The sequence below is a fragment of the Symphodus melops genome (genome assembly GCF_947650265.1).
Source record: "Symphodus melops genome assembly, chromosome: 20".
Classification (NCBI taxonomy): Eukaryota; Metazoa; Chordata; class Actinopteri; order Labriformes; family Labridae; genus Symphodus; species Symphodus melops.
In genome coordinates this window covers 18,884,145-18,906,958 of record NC_136710.1, presented here as the reverse complement: position 1 = coordinate 18,906,958, position 22,814 = coordinate 18,884,145, and the positions used below count along the sequence as shown (strand labels likewise).

Sequence of the window (22,814 nt, the reverse complement as noted above, 5' to 3'; positions counted from 1 at the left end):
AAGAAAGTTTCTCCTTTTCTTTTTTCAAACAGTTTCTGCTTGTGTTGCAGATTCTTCCTCCTTCATTACAAACATGATCATGCCTGATTCTTTTTTTTTCTCACTTCCTTAGAAGAGGTGTGTTTTATCATTAGTAAGGAAGTGTGTCACTCTGTTTATTTATCACTGACTTCAATCACTTCAGACAGTCCGGCTGCAGAGAAACATCAAACATTGGTGCTGGGACTTCATTCAGGTGAGATGTGATGATATATTTCATGTTTTTATTTTGGGGGGAGAGTTCTGCTTTTTTCTTGCCTCTGTAACTTTAGCTAAATGTTGCTCAAATGCTCCTGATGGATTAATGTTGGGTCTTTGTAACATGTCAATAAGTAAGGTATTTTACCTGCTTCTTGTAAATGTCTCCAGGTAACACTTGTCATACATTTAAGCAATACAAATAAAGATTGATTATTTCTTCAAATGACAAGCATGTGTTTGCATCACAAAAGAGAAAACATGTTTTTGAAATAAATATCTTGAAGCAAATAAACTGAGCTTTTCTACAAATTTAAATTATTATTCTTAAATTGTTTCCATGTTCTGAGCTTCAAATCAACGTAACCTGCTGAGACGTGTTTCTAGAAATTTTCTAGTTCTCGAGCAACAGCAGACGTGTGCAGAGTGAGTTCTTGGTGATATTGAGATTCTCGTGAAATGATTAATCAGACACAGAATCAGAGCGAAGGATTATTCAAGACTGCAGACTGTGATATATGAAATGTCTGAAGAAACACTGCTGAGAGACGCAATGGTTGTTGTTTAACTGAACGTAATACTCTGTTTGGGTCGAATTCAAAACAACAAGATGCATAAAGAAAGCCTGAGAAAAAATGTAATCTTCAGAATGATCTACTCTGAACCTTCTTAGAAAATGTTCTGATTTTAGGAATTGTCGCATTTTTCTTAGAAGGCTTTGTGAATACGGCCCCTCCTGTTTTCCTCAAGTTTAATATAGATCTGTTAAAATGATATTGACTCGAGTAAAGTCTCCATGATGAGAGTCCTGTGTTCAACATATTTCAATGAATCATTCTCTTAGATGTCACACTGTCTGTGTCTGTCTTGATTTCTTCAACTTTAGGTTTCAATCTGAAGGATGACAGATTACAACATGAACACCACCATCAACTTCGTCAATGACACCAACAAGGTCATGGTTGACTTTGACAACGAGGCCTACGTCGAGCATCTCAAGAAAGTCATATTCATAATACACGTGGCAACATGCATCATCATCAGTATCAGCCTTCCTCTGACGCTCATGGCCATCTATGCTCTTTGCCGTCTGGTATGTACATTACACGACTTTTTAACTGGAGCTCATTATGTGGCTTTTAATACAATAGTAGGAGAGAAATAAAGATGTTTGGGAAGAGGATGAGCTCAGAAGATGTTTATAACTGATTGTCTACTTTGTGTTTTTCTGCAGATACGAAAGGATCATGTGGGACCAATCTACGTCATCAACCTTCTTATTTCAGACTTCATTCAGCTCTGCTGCTTGATAGTTCTTGAAATTGGAGATCAGACAACTGTGTACATCGCATTTTGCTTTTACCATTGTGGCCTAGTGACCAGTGTTTGCTTCATGGTGTGCATCTCCCTGGAAAGGTAACTATAAGTCCTGTAGCTTTGTCTCTCTTCTGACATTTTATTCTGAAATATTTTGCACCATCTCAAAGACAACGGGTCCATCTTTTGTTGCAGGTATTTGGTCATCGCCCACCCACTGTGGTACCGCTTCAAACGAACAATCAAGATCTCTGTGGTGGTCTGCGTTGTGGTCTGGATCATTCCTCCTGCTTTTATCCTCATTCTTTTTCGCTGGGTTACTTTTAATGTGATAGATTCAGTCTTTGCCATTTTCCTCCTCACTCCCCTCCCACTGTTCATCTTCTTCCTGGTTGGGACCCTCACAGCCCTCTCTGCTTCTGTCTCCGTCTTCTCTGAAGAAAAACGTTGAATTGTGGGAATTTTAGTCCTGGTGCTGCTCATTTACACACTGCTGTTCCTGCCCACCATCATTCTTTTTCTGGTCAACGGATATGACAAAACTCTGTTGAACACAGCTTACATGTTTGTTCAGCTGAGTCCTCTGACTGACTTAATTCTGTATTTTTTCATGAGAAAACAGCCCCTTGGAAAGCTTTGTACCACTGCTAACTGTTGCAGAGTTGCCAACACTGACGCCAACATAGAGCTGGTATGAAAGAGGACATCATGGTGACAGTAAGATCTGTGGAGGAAGAGATCATGAGGAGAAAACAGACCAACACCTGCCTTCCCTCACTTTACAACAAATGTGTTTCTTCCAAACTTGTGTTCAACAATGTTTTTCTTGTTAAATACACTTTATACTCTTCTTAACTTTCTCATGTTCGGATCATTAACTTGTGCTGTTAAAGTGGTTGGCATGTTGTTGTGAGAGAAGGTCCCATTTATTGTAAATTTGACCAAATGAAATATGGAATCACTGTGTCACTCATTACATTTTAATAATGCTATGGCCTTCAATGAAAAACTAAATGTGTTTCAAGAGACAAACAGGAAGTTGTTGACTAACCGTTTGTGAAGCTCACTGTGTCTTTACCTTTTATAATCTTTGACTACGCCGAGTTAAGATCCACCATGAACATTTCTCATCACGTCAGACTTTTTACTTCAACAATTTGGCTTCTGAAAAGCTTTTCTGGGAAACTGAAAGATGTCTCCCACAGTGACATCACTGCTGCATTAAGTTTAGCTCGGATCTCGGAGCTGGGAATGACGTCACACCTGAGTTGACTGCGTTCCAGTTCAGAAAAGCAACATGGACGCCATTGTTTTGTTAGCTAACACCAGACCAGAACGACACTACGTGATCGTTTCTGACCAAAAATAACATGACAACAGCTCCACAGAGAGAACTAGCACGATACCAGGTCTGTTTAAATACACAAATAATAAACAGTTACATCTTAAACATTCCTATCGATGCACATAGCAGCCATATTGGATTTGAACTCAGTTCTACTGCAGGTTCTCTGAGTTTCCGAGTGGACGTTCCGACTTCAGGGGGCGTTCCTGATGACGTATCAGGTACAGTGAGGTACGGTGGGGCTCGAGTAGGAGGAGTTTGTAATGGATGCAGGAATTGAATGTAAGTAAACACAGGACCATGGGTGGTAGGTTTTAAATTAGTGAACGTGGATATGATGCTACTTCATAATAATTAATTGTGTATTTTGTTCAGTTTGTGTTTATACCTGCCCAGGGACTGCAGATGGAATCGAGCTGATCAGGTTCAATCTAGTGAAATGCATCTCCTCTCATGACCTGACATTTTATACATGTATGATCTCTCACAAACTGAATTAGACTTAAACAGGGCACACAGCTACAACAGACACTGAAGTTATTTTGAGAACGTGTCAGAAAACCAGAGATTGCAAAAGAGATCAGTATCTCAACATTTCACAAGCTAGAAGCTACTTCCCTTGTTGTGTAACTTAGATCGATAAATGTGTAAACAAAATAGAAAAACACAAACTGCCATAAAACAGGTACACACCCATCAGAAGAGACAAAGTGAATAAAGTGAAGTGAAAAGATGGGAGAAGATAAGGAGCCCCCAATGAGTTTTTGTCAAGGGCCCCAACAGACCCTAGAATCATGTGTAGTCTGATACTGTTGAGCCAGATTGTGACACCTTGAAGAGCAGATATGCAGACAGCTGTTCTCCACAATAGTTTTGGCGTATTTTAGTGCAAATTCTTTTGTGGACTGGGTGCTTAAAGGGCAGATTGCTGGCAGTTTTTCTGTCCAACTCCTGCTGGTAAATAGACTGTGATATGTCTTTAAACATGCTCAGTTTGTGTTCAATGATTTCCAGTTGTGGATGATGAAAAGTGATATTTGATTTAGTTAAGATACAGCCCAGGCTGAAGTGATTCATGTCAAATGTCTTCAGAGCATATCTGCCAAGGATAACAAGAAGGAACAAGAAATTCTGTTTCAACATCCCAGTCCTTGCTTTTCGAGTTCAGCTAACAAGAGCGTAATTAGAGACCCCCACAATTACCTCAGTGATGTTCCTTACCCCGAGGAACAATCAGAGGTTCCGAGGCAGATCGGGCGTAATCGGCTCACCCCCGCAGAGATGAATTGCTGTTTTCAGCGAATATTGTGCATCTATTGTGGCGCGGAGGGATAGCGATTGATGAACTGTCCAAACTTATTAAACTAGTTCACTCATCAGTCGCAGCCGGGGTTCTGGTGAGTAGAGCCGCAGTTCTTAGTTCTCCCCATAAACGTCTTAACCTAGAAGCTAGTATTTTCATTCATGGGAAGTTTCTTACCATGCTAGGTCAAGTGGATTCAGGCGCAGACTCCAACTTTGTTGATAACGAGTTATTTAGGCAAGCTCGCATCCAGGTTCGACCCATTTCACAGTCCTTGTTAGTTGACACTTTAAACGGCCAACATCTGGCTCGTGTTGTGACTTAAATGGAAGAATTGTCATTACTCTTAGCAGGTAATCACCGTGAACAGTTGGCATTTCATGTCCTGCCTTCCTCCCATGCTCCCATAGTTTTAGGTCTCCCTTGGATCCAACGCCACAATCCGCTTATTGATTGGGCTGCAGGGAAGATAATTAGTTGGAGCAATTTCTGCCACGCCAACTGTATTGCCTCGGCATCCCCTTCGTGGAAGTCACCTTTGAGCAAGCTCCAAGCAAAATCTTCAGTCCCCTCAGTCTATGATGACCTCTAGGAAGTTTTCAGTAAAGAGAGAGCCCTTTCCCTTCCACCTCACAGACCGTATGATTGCGCCATTGACTTGTTGCCTGGCGACCCATTACCTACTCGTCAACTTTTCAACCTGTCTGCTCCTGAGCATGAAGCTATGGAGACGTACACTACGGAGTCCCTAAATTCAGACATTATTCGTCCCTCGTCGTCTCCACTCGGTGCAGGGTTGGTGCACCTACATCCCGCCATGGTGTGCATTTTCTGAAATGTATTTATTTGTATTTTGATTCATGGATTGATAATTTCATTTGCGAATGAAAATTTGATTTGCTAAAATTTAGTAGAATGAAAAGTATAAATATTTAGTAGGCTATTGGAAATTATTATTTTGTGATTTCATTTTCTTATTTTGTGATGGTAAAACCATGAGAGTGCTAAAAATGTACACAGTTAAAATACAGTTTAAAATCTCATAGGGCTAAAATATAAAAATATTTTGTGTATATTTTGTGAAGCCAAAAACAAACTCTTTACAAGTACTTATGCTGCAATCTCTTTATGTTTTGAGGTTTTTCTACCTACTGTAACCTGCTGCAAACTGCTACAACAAAAGACTGCAAAAGAAATAAAAGCAGCTAAACGCAAAGAGTGGAGTCCTGTATGCTTCAGTTGGGGGATGTCCTATCAAGTGGGGACAATCTGCATAAAATAGACATGCACTTGACAACGCCCATCACCTTGTTCGCATCAGAGAGGGGGACGAATGGAAAATGGCCTTTAACACTCCTCAAGAGTCACTTTGAATACTTGGTCATGCCATTCGGATTGACCAATGCCCACCGCTGTTTTCCAGGCACTTGTGAATGACATTCTCAGGCACCTGTTGAATCGTTCGGTTTTCGTGTATCTGGACGATATTTTAATTTTTTCCTGGACTATGGAGGAACACATTTCTCACGTTCACAAAGTTCTGCAAAAACGTTTGCAGAACATACTGTTTGTTAAGGCTGAAAAATGTGAATTCCACTCCTCATCCGTTTCATTCTTGGGATACATTTTAGAGAGTGGGCAGGTGAGCACCGATCCAGCTAAGATCAAAGCAGTGAAGGAATGGGACACACCTACTTCTCGCAAGCAGCTTCAACGGTTCCGAGGATTCGCAAACTTCTATCGCCGGTTCATCAGAAACTACAGTCAGGTTGTAGCCCCTCTAACCAAACTCACATCTCTCACCGTTCCGTTTTTTGGTCTCCTGCAGCCAAGAATGCTTTTCGAGACTTCAAGGGGAGGTTCTCATCTGCACCCATTCTCGTACAACCAGACCCGAAGAGACAATTTATCGTTGAGGTGGACGCATCAGACATTGGCGTGGGCGCAGTATTGTCACAACGAGCATCAGGTTATCAGAAGCTACATTCTTGTGCATTCTATGCGGGAAACTGTCAGCCGCTGAGAGGAACTACGACATTGGAAACTGGGAGCTGTTGGCGGTCAAACTGGCAGTGGACGAATGGCGTCACTGGCTAGAGGGAGCTGAGAGGACATTACATTAAGACTTAACTCACCATAAGCCCGTTGGGCCTTATTTTTCACCAGATTTCAGTTTACATTGACCTACAGAAATAGAAATAAATTTTCTAAAGACAATGAAATTCAGAGCCATCCTGACACCATCTTACCCTCATCGTGCCTGGTTGCTTCAGTCACATGAGAGATTGAGTCGGTGGTGACGGATGCTCAGAGCCCTTGTCCCGGTGGTGGTCCCCTCAACTGCTTACTTGTCCCTGATTCTGTCCGTTCCCAGATTCTCCAGTGGGGGCACTAGGTGAAGATTGCATGTCATCCTGGGATGGCTCGGACTCCGGATCTAATTAAAAGACACTTCTGGTGGCCGACTATGAGCTCGGACGTAAAAGAGTCGGTGTTAGCCTGCTCCGTTTGCTCCCGGAATAAGGCTTCTCATCAACCCCCGGTGGGTCTCCTCCATCCACTCCCAGTGCCTGGCCGTCCTTGGTCTATCATCGCTCTCAACTTCATCACTGGTTTACCCCCCTCGGAAGGTAACACGGTAGTACTCACCATTGTTGATCGTTTTTCTAAATCTGCCCATTTCGTTGCTCTCCCCAAACTACCGTCTGCCACAGAAACTGCGGACTGTTCACATATTCAGACTGCATGGGACTCCAGCGTTCATTGTTTCTGATCGAGGACCTCAGTTCACTTGGCAGGTTTAGAGAGCATATTGTCAGACACTGGGAGCTACGGTAAGTCTATCTTCGGGGTACCACCCCCAATCCAACGGCCAAACGGAGAGGACTAACCAGGATCTGGAGGACACTCTCCGATGCGTGTTCGTGCAGAAACCTTCCACCTGGAGTCAACATCTTGCATGGGTGGAGTATGCCCATAACTCCCTTCCCTCCTCAGCCACAGACATGGCACCTTTTCAGTGCACCTTGAGATACTTACCTCCTCTGTTTCCTACCCAGGAACAAGACATTGCTGTTCCCTATGTTCAAAATCATCTGCAGCGGATCTGCAGAGTCTAGAGGGATGCACGTGCGGCTCTGCTGAGGACTAAGGAGCGTGATCAAAGACTGGTGGACCGACGCAAAATCCCGGCTCCCACATACATCCCCGGACAGAAGGTTTGATTTAATTCAAAGGACATTCCCCTCATTGTGGCTTCTAAGAAGCTTGCTCCTCTTTTTATTGGTCCTGACGAGATTATTGAAATCAATGATCCCTCTGCTATTCCCCTCAGACTTCCTCCTGCCCTCAAGATCCACCCTGCATTCCACGTCTCACAACTCAAACCGGTGGGCACGATTGAATTGAGCCCTCCGGTCGTCCGCACATTTATTAAAAATCGTGTCACCACATTGTGTTTGTTAAATTAATTGTTTCACTGCAAAAAAAAGTCTCTGAGTCGTGCGTCTGGGTCTCACCAACAGTGTATCATAACAACATAGCAATAGAGTTAATATTTGGTTGGTCATTGTCATTAACTTGTTTTCTGACATCTTGTCAACATGGAGATCGCCGGCTCTGAACCCTTTTGGTGCATGACACGTGAAAAATGAACAAATTACTGACTTCTGCTCGTTCTGTTTTCAAGAAGCGTTCTGCTTTTCTTTTATCAAACAGCTTCTGCTTGTGTTGCAGATTCTTCCTCCTTCATTGTAAGCATGATTCTTGTTTTTCTGACTTCTTAGAAGAGGTGTGTTTTATCATTAGTAAGGAAGTGTGTCACTTGGTATATTTATCACTGACTTCAATCACTTCAGACAGTCTGGCTACAGAGAAACATCAAACATTGGTGCTGGGACTTCATTCAGGTGAGATGTGATGATATATTTCATGTTTTTATTTTGGGGGGAGAGTTCTGCTTTTTTTCTTGCATCTGTAACTTTAGCTAAATGTTGCTCAAATGCTCCTGATGGATTAGTGTTGGGTCTAAAATGTCAATAAGTAAGGTCTTTTACCTGCTTCTTGTAAATGTCTCCAGATAACACTTGTCATAAATGTGTGCAATACAAATAAAGATCGTTTGATTATTTCTTCAAATGACAAGCATGTGTTTGCATTAAAAAAGAGAAAAAATGTTTTTGAAATAAATATCTTGAAGCAAATAAACGGAGCTTTTCAACAAATTCAAATTATTATTCTTAAATTGTTTCCATGTTCTGTGCTTCAAACCAACGTAACCTGCAGAGACGTGTTTCTAGAAATGATGTAATTTTCTAGATGACGAGCAAGAGCTGACGTGTGCAGAGTGAGTTCTTGGTGATATTGAGGTTCTCGTGAAATGATTAATCAGACAGAATGAGAGCGAGGATTATTCAAGACTGTGGACTGTGATATATGAAATGTCTGAAAAAACACTGCTGAGAGACGCTATGGTTGTTGAGTAATAATCTGTTTGGGTCGAATTCAAAATAAAAAGATGAATAAAGAAAGTCTAAGAAAAACCTTCATCTTCAGATTATCTACTCTGAACTTTGACAGGAAATTCGTAGAAAATGTCCTGTTTCGAAGAATTGTCTTTTTTTTCTAAGAATTTCTTAATTTTGTCACCGGAAGCAATTTTCAGTCCTTGGAAGGCTTTGTAAATACGTGCCCCGCTGTTTTCCAAAAGTTTAATATCATAATAGTAATCTGTTATAATAATATTGACTCGAATCAATCATTCTCTTAGATGTCACACTGTCTGTGTCTGTCTTGTTCCCTTTAACTTTAGGTTTCAATCTGAAGGATGACAGATTACAACATGAACACCACCATCAACTTCATCAATGACACCAACAAGTTCCCCTCCTCCATCGACTACGAGGCCGACATCGAGTATTACAAGAAAGTCAGATTCATAATGCGCGTGGCAACATGCATCATCATCAGTATCGGCCTTCCTCTGACGCTCATGGCCATCTATGCTCTTTACCGTCTGGTATGTACATTACACGACCTTATGACTGGAGCTCAGTCTGAACTTTCTGTTAACTGCTCCCCCCGATTATATCATGGATCATTTGTATTACACAGTGTTGCCTTAACTTAAAACAGTTGAATAAGTTTTTGCAGTTGCTCTTAAAAGCAGGGTTGGAAAACTCGCAGGATTTTGAAAGTGTCATTCCCCGTGTATTTACATGCTTGAATGAGCTCACCAACCTGCATCACAATCTTTTTTTGCAGTACATAAAGATCCCATCCCAGATGCATGTCTGCAGATAAACCAGCGTGTCATTTGTGTTACATCTTTGAAAGCACAATGAGCGATGGATGAAAGATGCATTATGTGGCTTTTAATGCAATAGTGGGAGAGAAATAAAGATGTTTGGGAAGAGGATGAGCTCAGAACATGTTTACAACTGATTGTCTACTTTGTGTTTTTCTGCAGATACGAAAGGATCATGTGGCACCAATCTACGTCATCAACCTTCTTATTTCTGACTTCATTCAGCTCTGCAGCTTGATGGTTTTGGTAATTACAGGGGGGAGAGATGTGAACATTGAATCTTTCTTTTACGATTGTGGTGTAATGACCAGTGTTTGCTTCATGGTGTGCATCTCCCTGGAAAGGTAACTATAAGTCCTGTAGCTTCGTCGGTTTTCTGACTTTTTTATTCTCGAATTTTTTTGCACCATCTCAAAGACAACGGGTCCATCTTTTGTTGCAGGTATTTGGTCATTGCCCACCCACTGTGGTACCGCTTCAAACGAACCATCAAGATCTCTGTGGTGGTCTGCGTTGTGGTCTGGATCATTCCTCCTGCTTTTTTCCTCATTATTGTTCCCTGGGTTACTTTTGATGTAATAAATTCAGTCTTAGCCATTTTCCTCTTCATTCCCCTCCCACTGTTCATCTTCTTCCTGGTTGGGACCCTCAGAGCCCTCTCTGCTTCTGTCTCCGTCTCCTCTGAAGAAAAACGTCGAATTGTTGGAATTTTAGTCCTGGTGCTGCTCATTTACACACTGCTGTTCCTGCCTATCATCATTATTTTTCTAGAAATTGTCAGAAGTGACAAAACTCTTTTGAAAATATCTTTCATGTTTGTTAGGCTGAGTCCTCTGGCTGACTTAATTCTGTATTTTTTCACGAGAAAACAGCCCCTTGGAAAGCTTTGTACCACTGCTAACTGTTGCAGAGTTACCAACACTGACGCCAACATATAGCTGGTATGAAAGAGGAAAACATTGTGACAGTAAGCTCTGTGGAGGAAGAGATCATGAGGAGAAAACAGACCAACACCTGCCTTCCCTCACTTTACAACAAATGTGTTTCTTACAAACTTTTGTTCAACAATGTTTTTCTTGTTAAATACACTTTATACTCTTCTTAACTTTCTCATGTTCAGATCATTAACTTGTGCTGTTAAAGTGGTTGGCATGTTGTTGTGAGAGAAGGTCCCATTTATTGTAAATTTGACTAAATGGAATATGAAATCACTGTCACTCATTACATTTTAATAATGCTATGGCCTTCAATAAAAAACTAAATGTGTTTCAAGAGACAAACAGGAAGTTGTTGACTAACCGTTTGTGAAGCTCACTGTGTCTTTACCTTTTATAATCTTTGACTACGCCGAGTTAAGATCCACCATGAACATTTCTCATCACGTCAGACTTTTTACTTCAACAATTTGGCTTCTGAAAAGCTTTTCTGGGTAACTGAAAGATGTCTCCCACAGTGACATCACTGCTGCATTAAGTTTAGCTCGGATCTCGGAGCTGGGAATGACGTCACACCCGAGTTTGTGTTTATACCTGCCCAGGGACTGCAGATGGAATCAAACTGATCAGGTTCAATCCAGTGAAATGCATCTCCTCTCATGACCTGACATTTTATACATGTATGATCTCTCACAAACTGAATTAGACTTAAACAGGGCACACAGCTACAACAGACACTGAAGTTATGTTGAGAACGTGTCAGAAAACCAGAAATTGCTAAATAGATCAGTATCTCAACATTTCACAAGCTAGAAGCTACTTCCCTTGTTGTGCAACTTAGAGCGATAAATGTGTAAACAAAATCAAATACACAAACTGCCATAAAACAGGTACACACCCATCAGAAGAGACAAAGGCAGTAAATATAAAGTCAAGTGAAAAGATGGGAGAAGATAAGACAACTACAGAGGATGAAAGAGATTGTTACCTGTGCTCCACCTGAGCGTCGACACCTTTCACATGGCGGCGCGGCGTTTAACAGGGGTTTCTTCAATGCTGAGGAAAGACATGAAAGTGGAGCGTGAGAACTGAACACGTCTTCAAACATGCATGATCTCACTCTCTGCAAATAGACTATGCATCTTCACCTCACTTCACTTTGATTAAAACTCTGACGTGTCAGTAGATACATGTAACCACAGCCTATGTAGCAGCAGCCATGTTTCAAATGTTCACACCTTCAGAGCACCATCTTCCTGCATTCAACAAATCAAACGTCAGTCTGGAGTTTCACCTTCCTCTCTTCAGATACAAAAGCTGGTTTCTAAAACACGACACTGAAGAGGAGGTTAAACGCACATTCAAAACAGCAGCGAGGGACGAGCACTGCACTCGTACTTCACACACATCCCTGAACACAAAGCAGCGATCTGCATCCACAACATGGACGAGAACACGTCATATAAGATGATTCTGCTCCATCACTCTGGTTTGGGGACCTGAAAGAGTCTCTCTCTTCACTGGGGGAGGGGTCAACTTTATACACTGCTCAAAAAAATAAAGGGAACACTGAAACAACACAATGTAATTCCAAGTCAATCACACTTCTGTGAAATCAAACTGTCCACTTAGGAAGCAACACTGATTGACATTCAATCTCACATGATGTTGTGCAAATAGACAACAGGCGGAAATTATAGGCAATCAGCAAGACCCCCAATGAAGGAGAGGTTCTGCAGGTGGTGACCCCAGATCACTTCTCAGTTCTGATGCTTTCTGGCTGATGTTTTGGTCACTTTTGAATGCTAGCGGTGCTTTCACTCTCGTGGTGGCATGAGACGGAGTCTACAACCGACACAAGTGGCTGAGGTAGTGCAGCTCATCCAGGATGGCACATCAATGTGAGCTGTGGCCGGAAGATTTGCTGTGTCTGTCAGCGTAGTGTCCAGAGCATGGAGGCGCTACCAGGACACAGGCCAGTACATCAGGAGACGTGGAGGAGGCCGTAGGAGGGAAACAATCCAGCAGCAGGAGCGCTACCTCTGCCTTTGAGCAAGGAGGAAAAAGAGAGGGAACACTGCCAGAGCCCTGCAAAATGACCTCCAGCAGGCCACAAATGTGTCTGCTCAAACAGTCAGAAACAAACTCCATGAGGGTGGTGTGAGGGCCCGACGTCCACAGGTGAGGATTCTGCTTACAGCCCAACACCGTGCAAGACGTTTGGCATTTGCCAGAGAACACCAGGATTGGCAAATGCGCCACTAGTGCCCTGTGCTCTTCACAGATTTAAGCAGGTTCACACTGAGCACATGTGACAGAGTCTGGAGACGCCGTGGAGAACGTTCTGCTGCCTGCAACATCCTCCAGAATGACCGGTGTTGCAGTGGGTCAGTAATGGTGTGGGGTGGCATTTGTTTGGGGGGCCACACAGCCCTCCATGGGCTCGCTAGAGGTAGCCTGACTGCCATTATGTACCGAGATGAGATCCTTCGACCCCTTGTGAGACCACATGCTTGTGTGGTTGGCCCTGGGTTCCTCCTAACGCAAGACAATGCTAGACCTCATGTGTCTGGAGTGTGTCCGCAGTTCCTGCAAGATGAAGGCATTGATGAGATGAACGGGTCCGTCCATTCCCCAGACCTGAATCCTATTGAGCCCATCTGGGACGTCATGTCTGGCTCCATCCACCAACGCCACAATGCACCACAGACTGTCCAGGAGTTGGCGGATGCTTTAGTTCAGGTCTGGGAGGAGATCCCTCAGGAGACCATCCACCACCTCATCAGGAGCAGCCCAGGCATTGTAGGGAGGTCATACAGACACATGGAGGCCACACACACTACTGAGCTTCATCTTGACTTGTTTTAAGGACATTACTTTGATTTTGAGTGTTACTCCAAATCTAGACCTCCGTTGGTTAATATGTTTGATTTCCATTGATCATTTTTGTGTGATTTTGTTGTCAGCACAATCAACTATGTAAAGAACAAAGTATATAATAAGAAAACTTCACTCCTACAGATCTAGGATGTGTTATTTTAGTGTCCCCTTTATTATGTTGAGCAGTGTATATAACTACACTATGACTTGCTTCATTTTTTCTAAAGAAAAACATGATGTGTGTTTCCCGCAATGAAGATCTCGATGTAGACGCTTCCGTCACATCCTTATCTTTCTCTCAAAATAAAAAAACATGACCTTAATTTTATCATGCAATACCTTTAGGTTTCATGAAGGTAACATTAGGTAAACATAGGACAAGCACTGAACAAGACAAGAGATTCTTACCGTCAACATGAGGAACATATTAGTCTATCAATTGGCTTATTATTATTTATCAAATTTGAAGGTTTATTTGAACAGGGACAGACACAAAAACATTAATACGGTCGAACAATCATCTGATGTATGAATCAGATGATTGTTCAAAATCAAACACCATTTTATGTTATTTTTGTCAGAAGTCTAAAAGTGACAGGACAGGAACTCTCCTTCAAGGTCATACAGTCACTCTTCCAGAAGATTTCTGTATTAAGACATGGGATCCTGCCTCCTTCCATCCATTGAGTAGGATGGACAGTTTCTTTCAGTTTATCATTCTTAACTGTCAGCTCGTCTGCATTTTTTTTCTATGTGGGAAAAAAATGGACTTCAGTACCTTTGTACACACGATGGACCTGATTCACAAGTGGATTGTGCTGCTTTTGCAGGAGCTGAACTTCCTGACAAGCTCAACACCCTTAATAATCCAATTCAAAAATGTTGTATAAAGTTCCCATCTGTGTGTATACAGAGGCGCTGCTTGTCAAAAGGAAAGGCAGTAAACTGCTTGGGGCCCCAGGCCAGTATGGGCCCCCCCAATGGCTGAACAAAGTTTAAACCAAAGCAATGCCTTAAAATGTGCTAATTTTGCATCAACAGTAGGAAACCTCCCTAATGGGGCCCCATCTTACAGAACTCACTCTCAACACCCAGCGCTGCAGCATTATTTCTGTGAAACCCAAAATGTATCAATGAAGGAAAATGAAAAGGAGTCATCTGTCTGGGAAATAATAAGAACACTTGTTGTAGAGGCCCCCAATGAGTTTTTGCCAAGGGCCCCAACAGACCCTAGAATCATGTGTAGTCTGATACTGTTGAGCCAGATTGTGACATCTTAAAGAGCAGATATGCAGACAGCTGTTCTCCACAATAGTGCCGGCGTATTTTAGTGCAAATTCTTTTGTGGACTGGGTGCTTAAAGGGGGCAGATTGCTGGTAGTATTTCTGTCCAACTCCTGCTGGTGAATGGACTGTGATATGTCTTTTAACATGCTCAGTTTGTGTTCAATGATTTCCAGATGTGGAAAATGAAAAGTGATGTTTGATTTAGTTAAGATACAGCCCAGGCTGAAGTGATTCATGTCAAATGTCTTTAGAGCATATCATAGCATCATCGCTTCTCGGCCTTTTGGCTAAGATCAAGTGTAGTATCACCTTGAATTTCCCTCGGGATCAATAAAGTATCTATCTATCTATCTATCTATCTATCTAGCAATAGTGTTAATATTTGGTAGGTCTTTGTCATTAACTTGTGTCCTGACGTCTTGTAAACATAGAGATGGCCGGCTCCGCCCCTTTTTGGTGCACAAAAAAACAAAATTATCTACTTCTGCTCGTTCTGTTTTCAGACGTAAAGAAGCGTTCTGCTTTTCGTTTTTCAAACAGCTTCAGCTTGTGTTGCAGATTCTTCCTCTTTCATCAGAAACATGATCATGTCTGTCTCTTTTTTCCCTCCCTTTCTGAGAAGAGGTGTGTTTTATCATTAGTAAGGAAGTGTGTCACTTGGTTTATATATCACTGACTTTCATCACTTCAGACAGTCCGGCTGCAGAGAAACATCAAACATTGGTGCTGGGACTTCATTCAGGTGAGATGTGATGAGATATTTCATGTTTTTATTTTGGGGGGAGAGTTCTGCTTTTTTCTTGCCTCTGTAACTTTAGCTAAATGTTGCTCAAATGCTCCTGATGGATTAATGTTGGGTCTTTGTAACATGTCAATAAGTAAGGTCTTTTACCTGCTTCTTGTAAACATCTCCAGGTAACTTGAATTTGTGCAATACAAATAAAGATTGATTATTTCTTCAAATTTTTTTAAATAAATATCTTGAAGCAAATAAACTGAGCTTTTCAATAAATTTTAATCATTCTTACATTTTTTATATGTTCTGGGATTCAAACCAACGTAACCTGCTGACACGTGTTTCTAGAAATGTTGTAATGGAAGTTTTTAGTGATGATGAGGTTCTTGTGAAATGATTAATCAGACACAGAATCAGAGCGGAGGATTATTCAAGACTGCAGACTGTGATATATGAAATGTCTGAAGAAACACAGCTGAGAGACACAATGGTTGTTGAGTAATACTCTGTTTGGCTCGAATTCAAAAGAAAACAAAAAACGTTTGATCAACAAAGAGAATTAAAAATTCAACATGTATTTTTATTTAAGGTCTAAGAAACCTTGTTAATAATTTTCATCTTTAGAAGGACCTAGTCTGAACTTTGAGGGGTAATTCTTAGAAAATGTCCTGATTCAAAGAATCTTTTTTTCTAAGAATTTCTTAATTTTGTCATCTGGAGCAACTTTTAGAAGACCTCATGAATATGGCTCCTGCTCTTTTCCTGAAGGTTAATATAGATCTGTTAAAATGATATTGACTCGAGTAAAGTCTCCATGATGAGAGCCCTGTGTTAAACATATTTCAATGAATCATTCTCTTAGATGTCACACTGTCTGTGTCTGTCTTGTTCCCTTTAACTTTAGGTTTCAATCTGAAGGATGACAGATTACAACATGAACACCACCGACCAAGGGGACACCAACAAATTCATTGATGAATTTGACAACAAAGTCACATTCATAATACACGTGGCAACATGCATCATCATCAGTATTGGCCTTCCTCTGACGCTCATGGCCATCTATGCTCTTTACCGTCTGGTATGTACATTACACGACTTTATGACTGGAGCACAGAGTATCATTTCTTTGGTTTTTGCAGTTGCTCTTAAAAGCATGAATAAATAAATGTACATGATTAATTGAGTTGGCCAACCTGCATGCATATACATTAAATTTGATTGCGTTGATTTATGGGACTATTTGTGCAATAACATTCCATCCTTACATGCACTTTGTGCAAGATCGTGTTCATACAGTTTATACAGACTTTAAGTTACTGCCATTTCAACAGTTCCTTTTTTGATGCATATTTTTACTCGCTCTTTGATTATTGTTTTGATGCATATCTTTTTTTCTAAACTTATATTTTCATCTATTTTAATTTTGCAGTACATAAAGATCCCATCCCAGATGCATGTCTGCAGATAAACCAGCGTGTCATTTGTGTTACGTCTTTGAAAGCACAATGAGCGATGGATGAAAGATGCATTATGTGGCTTTTTATGCAATAGTGGGAGAGAAATAACTTCATAATAATTAACTGTGTATTTAGCTACTTCCCTTGTTGTGTAACTTAGAGCGATAAATGTGTAAACAAAATAAAATACACAAACCGCCATAAAACAGGTATACACCCATCAGAAGAGACAAAGGCAGTAAATATAAAGTGAAGTGAAAAGATGGGAGAAGATAAGACAACTACAGAGGATGAAAGAGATTGTTACCTGTGCTCCACCTGAGCGTCGACACCTTTCACATGGCGGCGCGGCGTTTAACAGGGGTTTCTTCAATGCTGAGGAAAGACATGAAAGTGGAGCGTGAGAACTGAACACGTTTTTAAACATGATCTCATAGAAGACTTTATATAAGATGATTCTCCTCCATCACTCCGGTTTGGGGACTTGAAAGAGTCTCTCTCTTCACTGGGGGAGGGGTCAACTTTATGTTATAAACATTTTCACATTTAGGATGTTATATGTGTGCTGTCAATTACTTCTTGCCAACTTTCTGTCTTCAACCAATGAGCGATGTCTCGTTGAAGGTATCAGTGTGTTTAGATTTTTCATTCATCTGTACTGTTTGACTCTGAGGAAGACGCATTGTGTCAAAACGTTAAAACGTCCTTTTGGTTTCAGGATGGTTTTTAAATAAGCTCATGTCAGTCAGTGTAAATCTTTAACAGCCAGAGATTCACCGTTTCCACAGGTATACCTCACATTAAAAACAAATTAAAGTGAATCCACACAAGCCTTAGAGCAACACCTTTCAAGGCAACAAGCCAGCTGAAAATATATTTTAAACACTGTTTCACTACTTCCTCACCAAAAGGCTCGGGTTAGATGCACAATCCTTTTTTGGTTAAAGTCCTGTGACACCGTGACTTTCATTTACGAAAAGCAGCTCAAGTATTGATGTCCACCATGTGAGACATAAAAAAACGTCCACTTTTAAAATGTGTGTTAATCCTAATGAGTTTTTAAAGCAAGGTCAAACATTTCAACTATTTGCTTTAACAGCAACATCAATGTGTATTTTTCAACTTCGACACTAGTTTGGCTGTTAACTCCCAACAGATGACAGCTCATCAGAAAGGCCCCGATGTCCTCCACATGACATGTTTCCATTTGGAAATATACTTCGGAGATTCACGTCCGCAGAGGACAAACATGTCTGTCTGGGTCTCGGGAGAAAAAAGTGAACGTTTTGGAGGGTAAACCATCAGACTTACATGAGTCTGTAGGCCACAGGCAGAACTCTAGATGCTGCCATGTTGCTCTTTTTGACATGACTCTAAAAGACTTTGTTTCACATGTTTTATCAAGATTATTCTAAATATGTTGTTCTGATTGCTTTCATGCTCAGTTACAGGGGGGGGGGGGGGGGGGGGGGGGGGGGGGGGATTTTGTTGGGTAGAAAAACAGGGAGGAGGACCCCATTGCAGGTAAAAAACAAAATAGGATTTATTTAAACTGAAAAAGGCAAAAACAAAACTTACTTCTCGTAAACAAAATTCAGATTGAAAAACAAAGGGTAATCCACAGGAGCCAGGAGATGAATGACATGTTACACCGACAGACTACACACAGAGGGGAGTGAACGCAGAGACTAAACAGACACAGAGGTAATCAAACACAGCTGAGACTGGTTACACAGGTGAGGACAATCAGACATGCTGGAAACACAAGGAGCAAATAACACAACACTGAAAACACATCCTAAACAAGATATTACAAAATAAAACAGGAAACACTCAAGACTTAACTAAGAAATTGGAAACCTTAAAACACAAGTAACACCGGAAACAAACTTACAGACAACATAGAAGGACACAGAGATACAGGGAATCACACGAGGGGGGGAATTAGAACTAAAACAAGACAGAAAATCAAAACTAAATCATGACAGATTTAAACTAAAAACATTTGTTGCTTGAGAGGAGTCTTAATTTGTGCTTCACATTAAAGCGCCAGTTTGAGATTAACGCAGTGAGTCTACACCTTCAGGATCCATTGAATAACCTTCTACTGTTCAAAAAACACTGTCCTTGGTCACATGTGCCAATTTCACCTTTAAACTTCCAGGCAACCGAACTACAAGTCGTCACACTCTCCGATTAAATACGATTGGTCCAATTGGGAGGGAAGTTCCGTGTACTCACGTCTGATTGGCTCAGAGCTCACAGTGACGACATCAGCGTTGAGCGCTCCGTTCGTCGGCGTGTGTGTTACGAGAGGAGCTTTTTAGTTACACACACACAGACGGAGAGAGAGAAATGGCGAGCTGGTGTGTGCGAGCGGTGAGACAGAGCTACTCTGTCGTGGCTTCACCTGCGCTGATCAGGTAACAAAAAAAAACCCTAACATGTACGTAGTTAACGGAGAGGGCTCGCGTGAGCTTCAGATTGAATCACCATAGTAACGTTAGCAGCCAGCTAGCATCGTTAGCTTGACCTTTATGTGCTAAATACAGACATTACCTGTAATAAAATGTGTTTAAGGTGTAAAGGTAAGCATGAGCAGCACGTGTGAGGTGTGAGTTACTGTTAGAAACTGAAATGAAATAACTGACATGACGACCAGGTAGTTATGTATCCAGTATGCTAAGCTAACATCCCCTGAGTGTGTTTTGAAGAGTTTGACATATGCTTCCTTTCGTCAGCTGACGTGAGTTTGTTAGTGTGTATTTTTACGAGTCCTCTGTTTTAGTGTGACAGAAGAGACGCCAAAGCAATCCCCAATAAATCTGCAAATGTAACAAATCTATCAACACTACACTTCTACCTCCAGCTCCATGTGAGATTATGTGAGGTAGGGATGATGTCGTGTGTCTGCTTTATTCTCCTGGGCCTGGTTAGAGAGGGAGGACGACACAATAAGAAATAACAAGTCATCACATATTTGACTTGATTGATTTGAAAATAATAATAATGTGATTAATCCCCTTAGGTACACACACAGGACCGGATCACACACACGCACAAACAAACAGGGCTGATGGGCATGCATTACATATTCAAATGGTGGGGGGGTGCCTTGCTCAAGGGCACCTCTCCAGCAGCCGGACCAACTTGAACTGTCAACCTTCCGGTTCCCAACCCAAGTCCCCTGAGGACTGAGCTCCTGCCGCCCCCCTTCTATCTCCTGTCACTGGGCTATTAAACGTATATAAAGTCGTGTAAGTCAGTTAGGTAACCTGTCAGTCAGGTCCCATGGCAGTCGTTCAATTGGCTTCAGTGGTATTAAAGCCTCCTGATGTCACTGATGAGCAGGTTGTCAGCTTTTTTTTTCTAAATAACAACTCGGCAAACGAATAAACATCAAAAACAATCGACTGAAAGAAAACAAGGAAGTATGGCAGCAGCTCTTTTCTTCACAGATTCAATCACTGAAATGGAAGATGAGAAAAACAGACCATATTAAGAGCGCAGAAGAAGAAGATTTCATATAAGTTTGACGTTGATTCTGAGCGTTGAAAATGTCTTTTTTTAAAGAGGCCTGAAAACGTTTGGCTCCCTGATGTAGGTGACTTATTGTGGAAAGCTTTCACTCAGACGTGTTTCCTGGTTTGGAGGTGAAACAGTGAAAGAGAAAAGTTAGTGGAGGATTATTTTTTTTTGGTGACTTAACGTAACGTATATATTTTATCCATCCAATCCAGAGCGTCTCCGAGGTTGTTATGCACGGCCGCGCAGCAGAAGAACGGTCAGGGCTCGGAGGAGGAGGCCGAGAAGCCGGAGCCGAGCTCAGCTGAGAAAGTCCTGATGGAGGAGAAGACCCAGCTGGGGGAGCAGCTGAAGGACATGACGGTAAGTCAGAGAAGTGTTTGAGTCTGAACTGTCGACGCTGCTCTTAAAACAATTCTAAATGTTCCTAAAGAAATTAAAGTGTTTCATCAGGTCCCTTTACTGTGAACCAAACCCAAACGTCTGTGTACCTACACCCCTAATATCTGTCAAACCGAGGGGCGTCCAAAACGGCCGTGTTCGGGGGGGGGGGGGGGGGTCCAAACAAATCCAGAGCATTCAGGACCAGAATCTGAAGTTAAAAGGAGGACATACTGGCTGCTGCGTTGTTGTTTGATGTTTCAGTTACTAATCTGTGTTTGTGGCTTTAATGTGTTTTATTAAGCGAGTTTGTGTCTCTTGTGTCTCTCAGGAAAAGTACAAGCGGGCCTTAGCAGACACAGAGAACCTCAGGACGAGGAGTCAGAAGATGATGGAAGACGCTAAATTATACGGTAAAAACCTCTCACATCCATTCATTCAAATGTTGCCTTTCATAAAGACATCTTATTAAGGAACGTTCGCCTCACTCTGCAGTTTCACATTTCTACCACTAGATGGTGCCAAAGGGCAAGTTTAAAGATTCAGCTGCTGACTTTAAGATTTACATTCTGAGGTTAAAATGTTCTGATAAAGATTTATTGCTGGCTTCAACACAAACAATACTTTGAATTGAGCGCTTTCCTCGTGCTGGATTTGAGCTTTTGGTTTCGGAAAAGTAAACGCAACGAACCTCAAGAGGAGACGGTGTGTTTCTGGTCCTGTTGCACCCTCAGTCATCCCACCTTAAAAGAAGTTTTTTTTACATCAACACGGGACAAAGGTTGTTAGAAATGCTCTGCTGTCATTTGAATTCCTTTGTTCACGTTACCAGGGATACAAGGCTTCTGTAAAGATCTGCTGGAGGTGGCGGACATCTTGGAGAAAGCCACGGAGAGCGTGCCCAAAGAGGAGGTGACGAGCCAGAACCCTCACCTGAAGAACCTGTACGACGGCCTGGTGATGACCGAGGTCCAGATCCAGAAGGTGTTCACCAAACACGGCCTGGTCAAGCTCAACCCCGACGGCCAGAAGTTCGACCCCTACGAGCACGAGGCGCTCTTCCACGCGCCCGTCGAGGGCAAGGAGCCCGGCAGCGTCGCCGTGGTAACCAAAGTGGGCTACAAGCTTCACGGCCGCACCCTCAGACCGGCGTTGGTGGGCGTGGCCAAAGCTCCCTAGAAATGATCATGTAACTTTGACAGAGTGGGGGTTTGATTGGTTGCCTAGGCGATGGATGAGCTCAGGTGCAGCAGACCTTTCCCCCTCCACACGACTCCTTCCTTTCGTCAGCCCACCCCGAGGTGCCTCAAAGAGACAGGACCCCCACTGAGCTGGACTTTGTATCTGGACTATCTCCACCAGTTTTTAAGATGCACAATAACATTTCAGCTTGAGTCACTTCAGAGACAGGTATATATATGTGGAGAGAGAGAGAGGTTTAGGATATGATACTTGCCCGTTTCCAGGTGCAGGGGACGTCACACACATCGACCTAGAAGAGAAGCAGGTGAAAAATGAAGTTTAAAAATCCATCCACAAATCAAGACACGGCTGAGTCACACCTGCTGGCTTCATTCCAACTCTTTAAACACCTTCATAAATCTGTAATGTGTCTTTTCATGTTTGTGAGTCTCAAAGTGATCCCGTGAATCAAGTCAGAAAGTGTGAAGATCCGAAGAGGCTCTCTAGAGTCTGTGTGTTACTAAACTCGAAGGCTCTGGACACTTTAATCCTTGTTTCATGTCGGTTCAGCTCCTGAGTGCCGGACGACGCTGTAAAAGTCATTATTAGCACGTGTGTGGACCGTCGTCCAAACCATCGCAGCAAAGAAATAAAGTGACCAACTATGGAAAAAAAGTCTGTTTTGCATTTATCTCTGACACACAACCTGGAATAAAATGAAAGTTTTCCCACTCACCCACCGCTGAGGAGTGAACGATGTCATGCAGACACCATCAGCGGTCTCTCACGGAAGTTGTTTCTCGTTAAATATCTAAAACAAACAGCTGAGGTACTTTAATGGAGCGTTCACACTCGCAGAAAACTCCTGAAAAAGTGCTCAGACTTCACCTGTGCTTCCTCTTCAAATCCAAGTAAACTGAA

At 42.0% G+C, this 22,814-nt stretch overlaps 3 protein-coding genes and 1 long non-coding RNA gene across 4 annotated transcripts; 3 read left to right on the top strand and 1 right to left on the bottom strand.

The window, feature by feature from the left end:
- Window positions 1-207: 207 nt before the first annotated feature.
- On the top strand, window positions 208-2,449 carry LOC306841513 (G-protein coupled receptor 4-like). The gene is made up of 4 exons (XM_079371449.1): window positions 208-235; window positions 1,124-1,330; window positions 1,472-1,653; window positions 1,750-2,449. The coding sequence occupies exons 2-4, from the start codon at window positions 1,139-1,141 to the stop codon at window positions 2,003-2,005; spliced, it is 630 nt and encodes a 209-aa protein (XP_079227575.1). The 5' UTR covers window positions 208-235; window positions 1,124-1,138; the 3' UTR covers window positions 2,006-2,449.
- A 6,547-nt stretch (window positions 2,450-8,996) lies between these two features.
- LOC306841296 (uncharacterized protein) lies at window positions 8,997-10,695 on the top strand. Its single transcript, XM_079371092.1, has 3 exons — window positions 8,997-9,219; window positions 9,670-9,851; window positions 9,950-10,695. Exons 1-3 carry the CDS (start codon window positions 9,028-9,030, stop codon window positions 10,443-10,445), a joined length of 870 nt encoding a protein of 289 aa, XP_079227218.1. The 5' UTR covers window positions 8,997-9,027; the 3' UTR covers window positions 10,446-10,695.
- On the bottom strand, window positions 10,101-18,963 carry LOC306841300. Its single transcript, XR_013781479.1, has 4 exons — window positions 18,384-18,963; window positions 17,113-17,180; window positions 11,431-11,498; window positions 10,101-10,188 (listed from the first exon to the last, which is right to left on the bottom strand). It is a non-coding gene; the product is annotated as an uncharacterized lncRNA (long non-coding RNA).
- A 106-nt stretch (window positions 18,964-19,069) lies between these two features.
- grpel1 (GrpE-like 1, mitochondrial) lies at window positions 19,070-22,568 on the top strand. Its single transcript, XM_079371093.1, has 4 exons — window positions 19,070-19,228; window positions 20,546-20,693; window positions 21,043-21,124; window positions 21,544-22,568. The coding sequence occupies exons 1-4, from the start codon at window positions 19,161-19,163 to the stop codon at window positions 21,888-21,890; spliced, it is 645 nt and encodes a 214-aa protein (XP_079227219.1). The 5' UTR covers window positions 19,070-19,160; the 3' UTR covers window positions 21,891-22,568.
- The last annotated feature ends 246 nt before the right edge of the window (window positions 22,569-22,814 follow it).

Excerpts from the sequence above, each read along its gene's own strand:
- grpel1 (XM_079371093.1), top strand. The coding sequence starts at position 19,161 with ATGGCGAGCTGGTGTGTGCGAGCGGTGAGACAGAGCTACTCTGTCGTG. Across the intron at positions 19,229-20,545 it reads GCTTCACCTGCGCTGATCAG|AGCGTCTCCGAGGTTGTTAT; the intron begins GTAACAAAAAAA and ends CATCCAATCCAG. Across the intron at positions 20,694-21,042 it reads AGCAGCTGAAGGACATGACG|GAAAAGTACAAGCGGGCCTT; the intron begins GTAAGTCAGAGA and ends TGTGTCTCTCAG.
- LOC306841296 (XM_079371092.1), top strand. The coding sequence starts at position 9,028 with ATGACAGATTACAACATGAACACCACCATCAACTTCATCAATGACACC. Across the intron at positions 9,220-9,669 it reads TCTATGCTCTTTACCGTCTG|ATACGAAAGGATCATGTGGC; the intron begins GTATGTACATTA and ends GTTTTTCTGCAG. Across the intron at positions 9,852-9,949 it reads GTGTGCATCTCCCTGGAAAG|GTATTTGGTCATTGCCCACC; the intron begins GTAACTATAAGT and ends CTTTTGTTGCAG.
- LOC306841513 (XM_079371449.1), top strand. The coding sequence starts at position 1,139 with ATGACAGATTACAACATGAACACCACCATCAACTTCGTCAATGACACC. Across the intron at positions 1,331-1,471 it reads TCTATGCTCTTTGCCGTCTG|ATACGAAAGGATCATGTGGG; the intron begins GTATGTACATTA and ends GTTTTTCTGCAG. Across the intron at positions 1,654-1,749 it reads GTGTGCATCTCCCTGGAAAG|GTATTTGGTCATCGCCCACC; the intron begins GTAACTATAAGT and ends CTTTTGTTGCAG.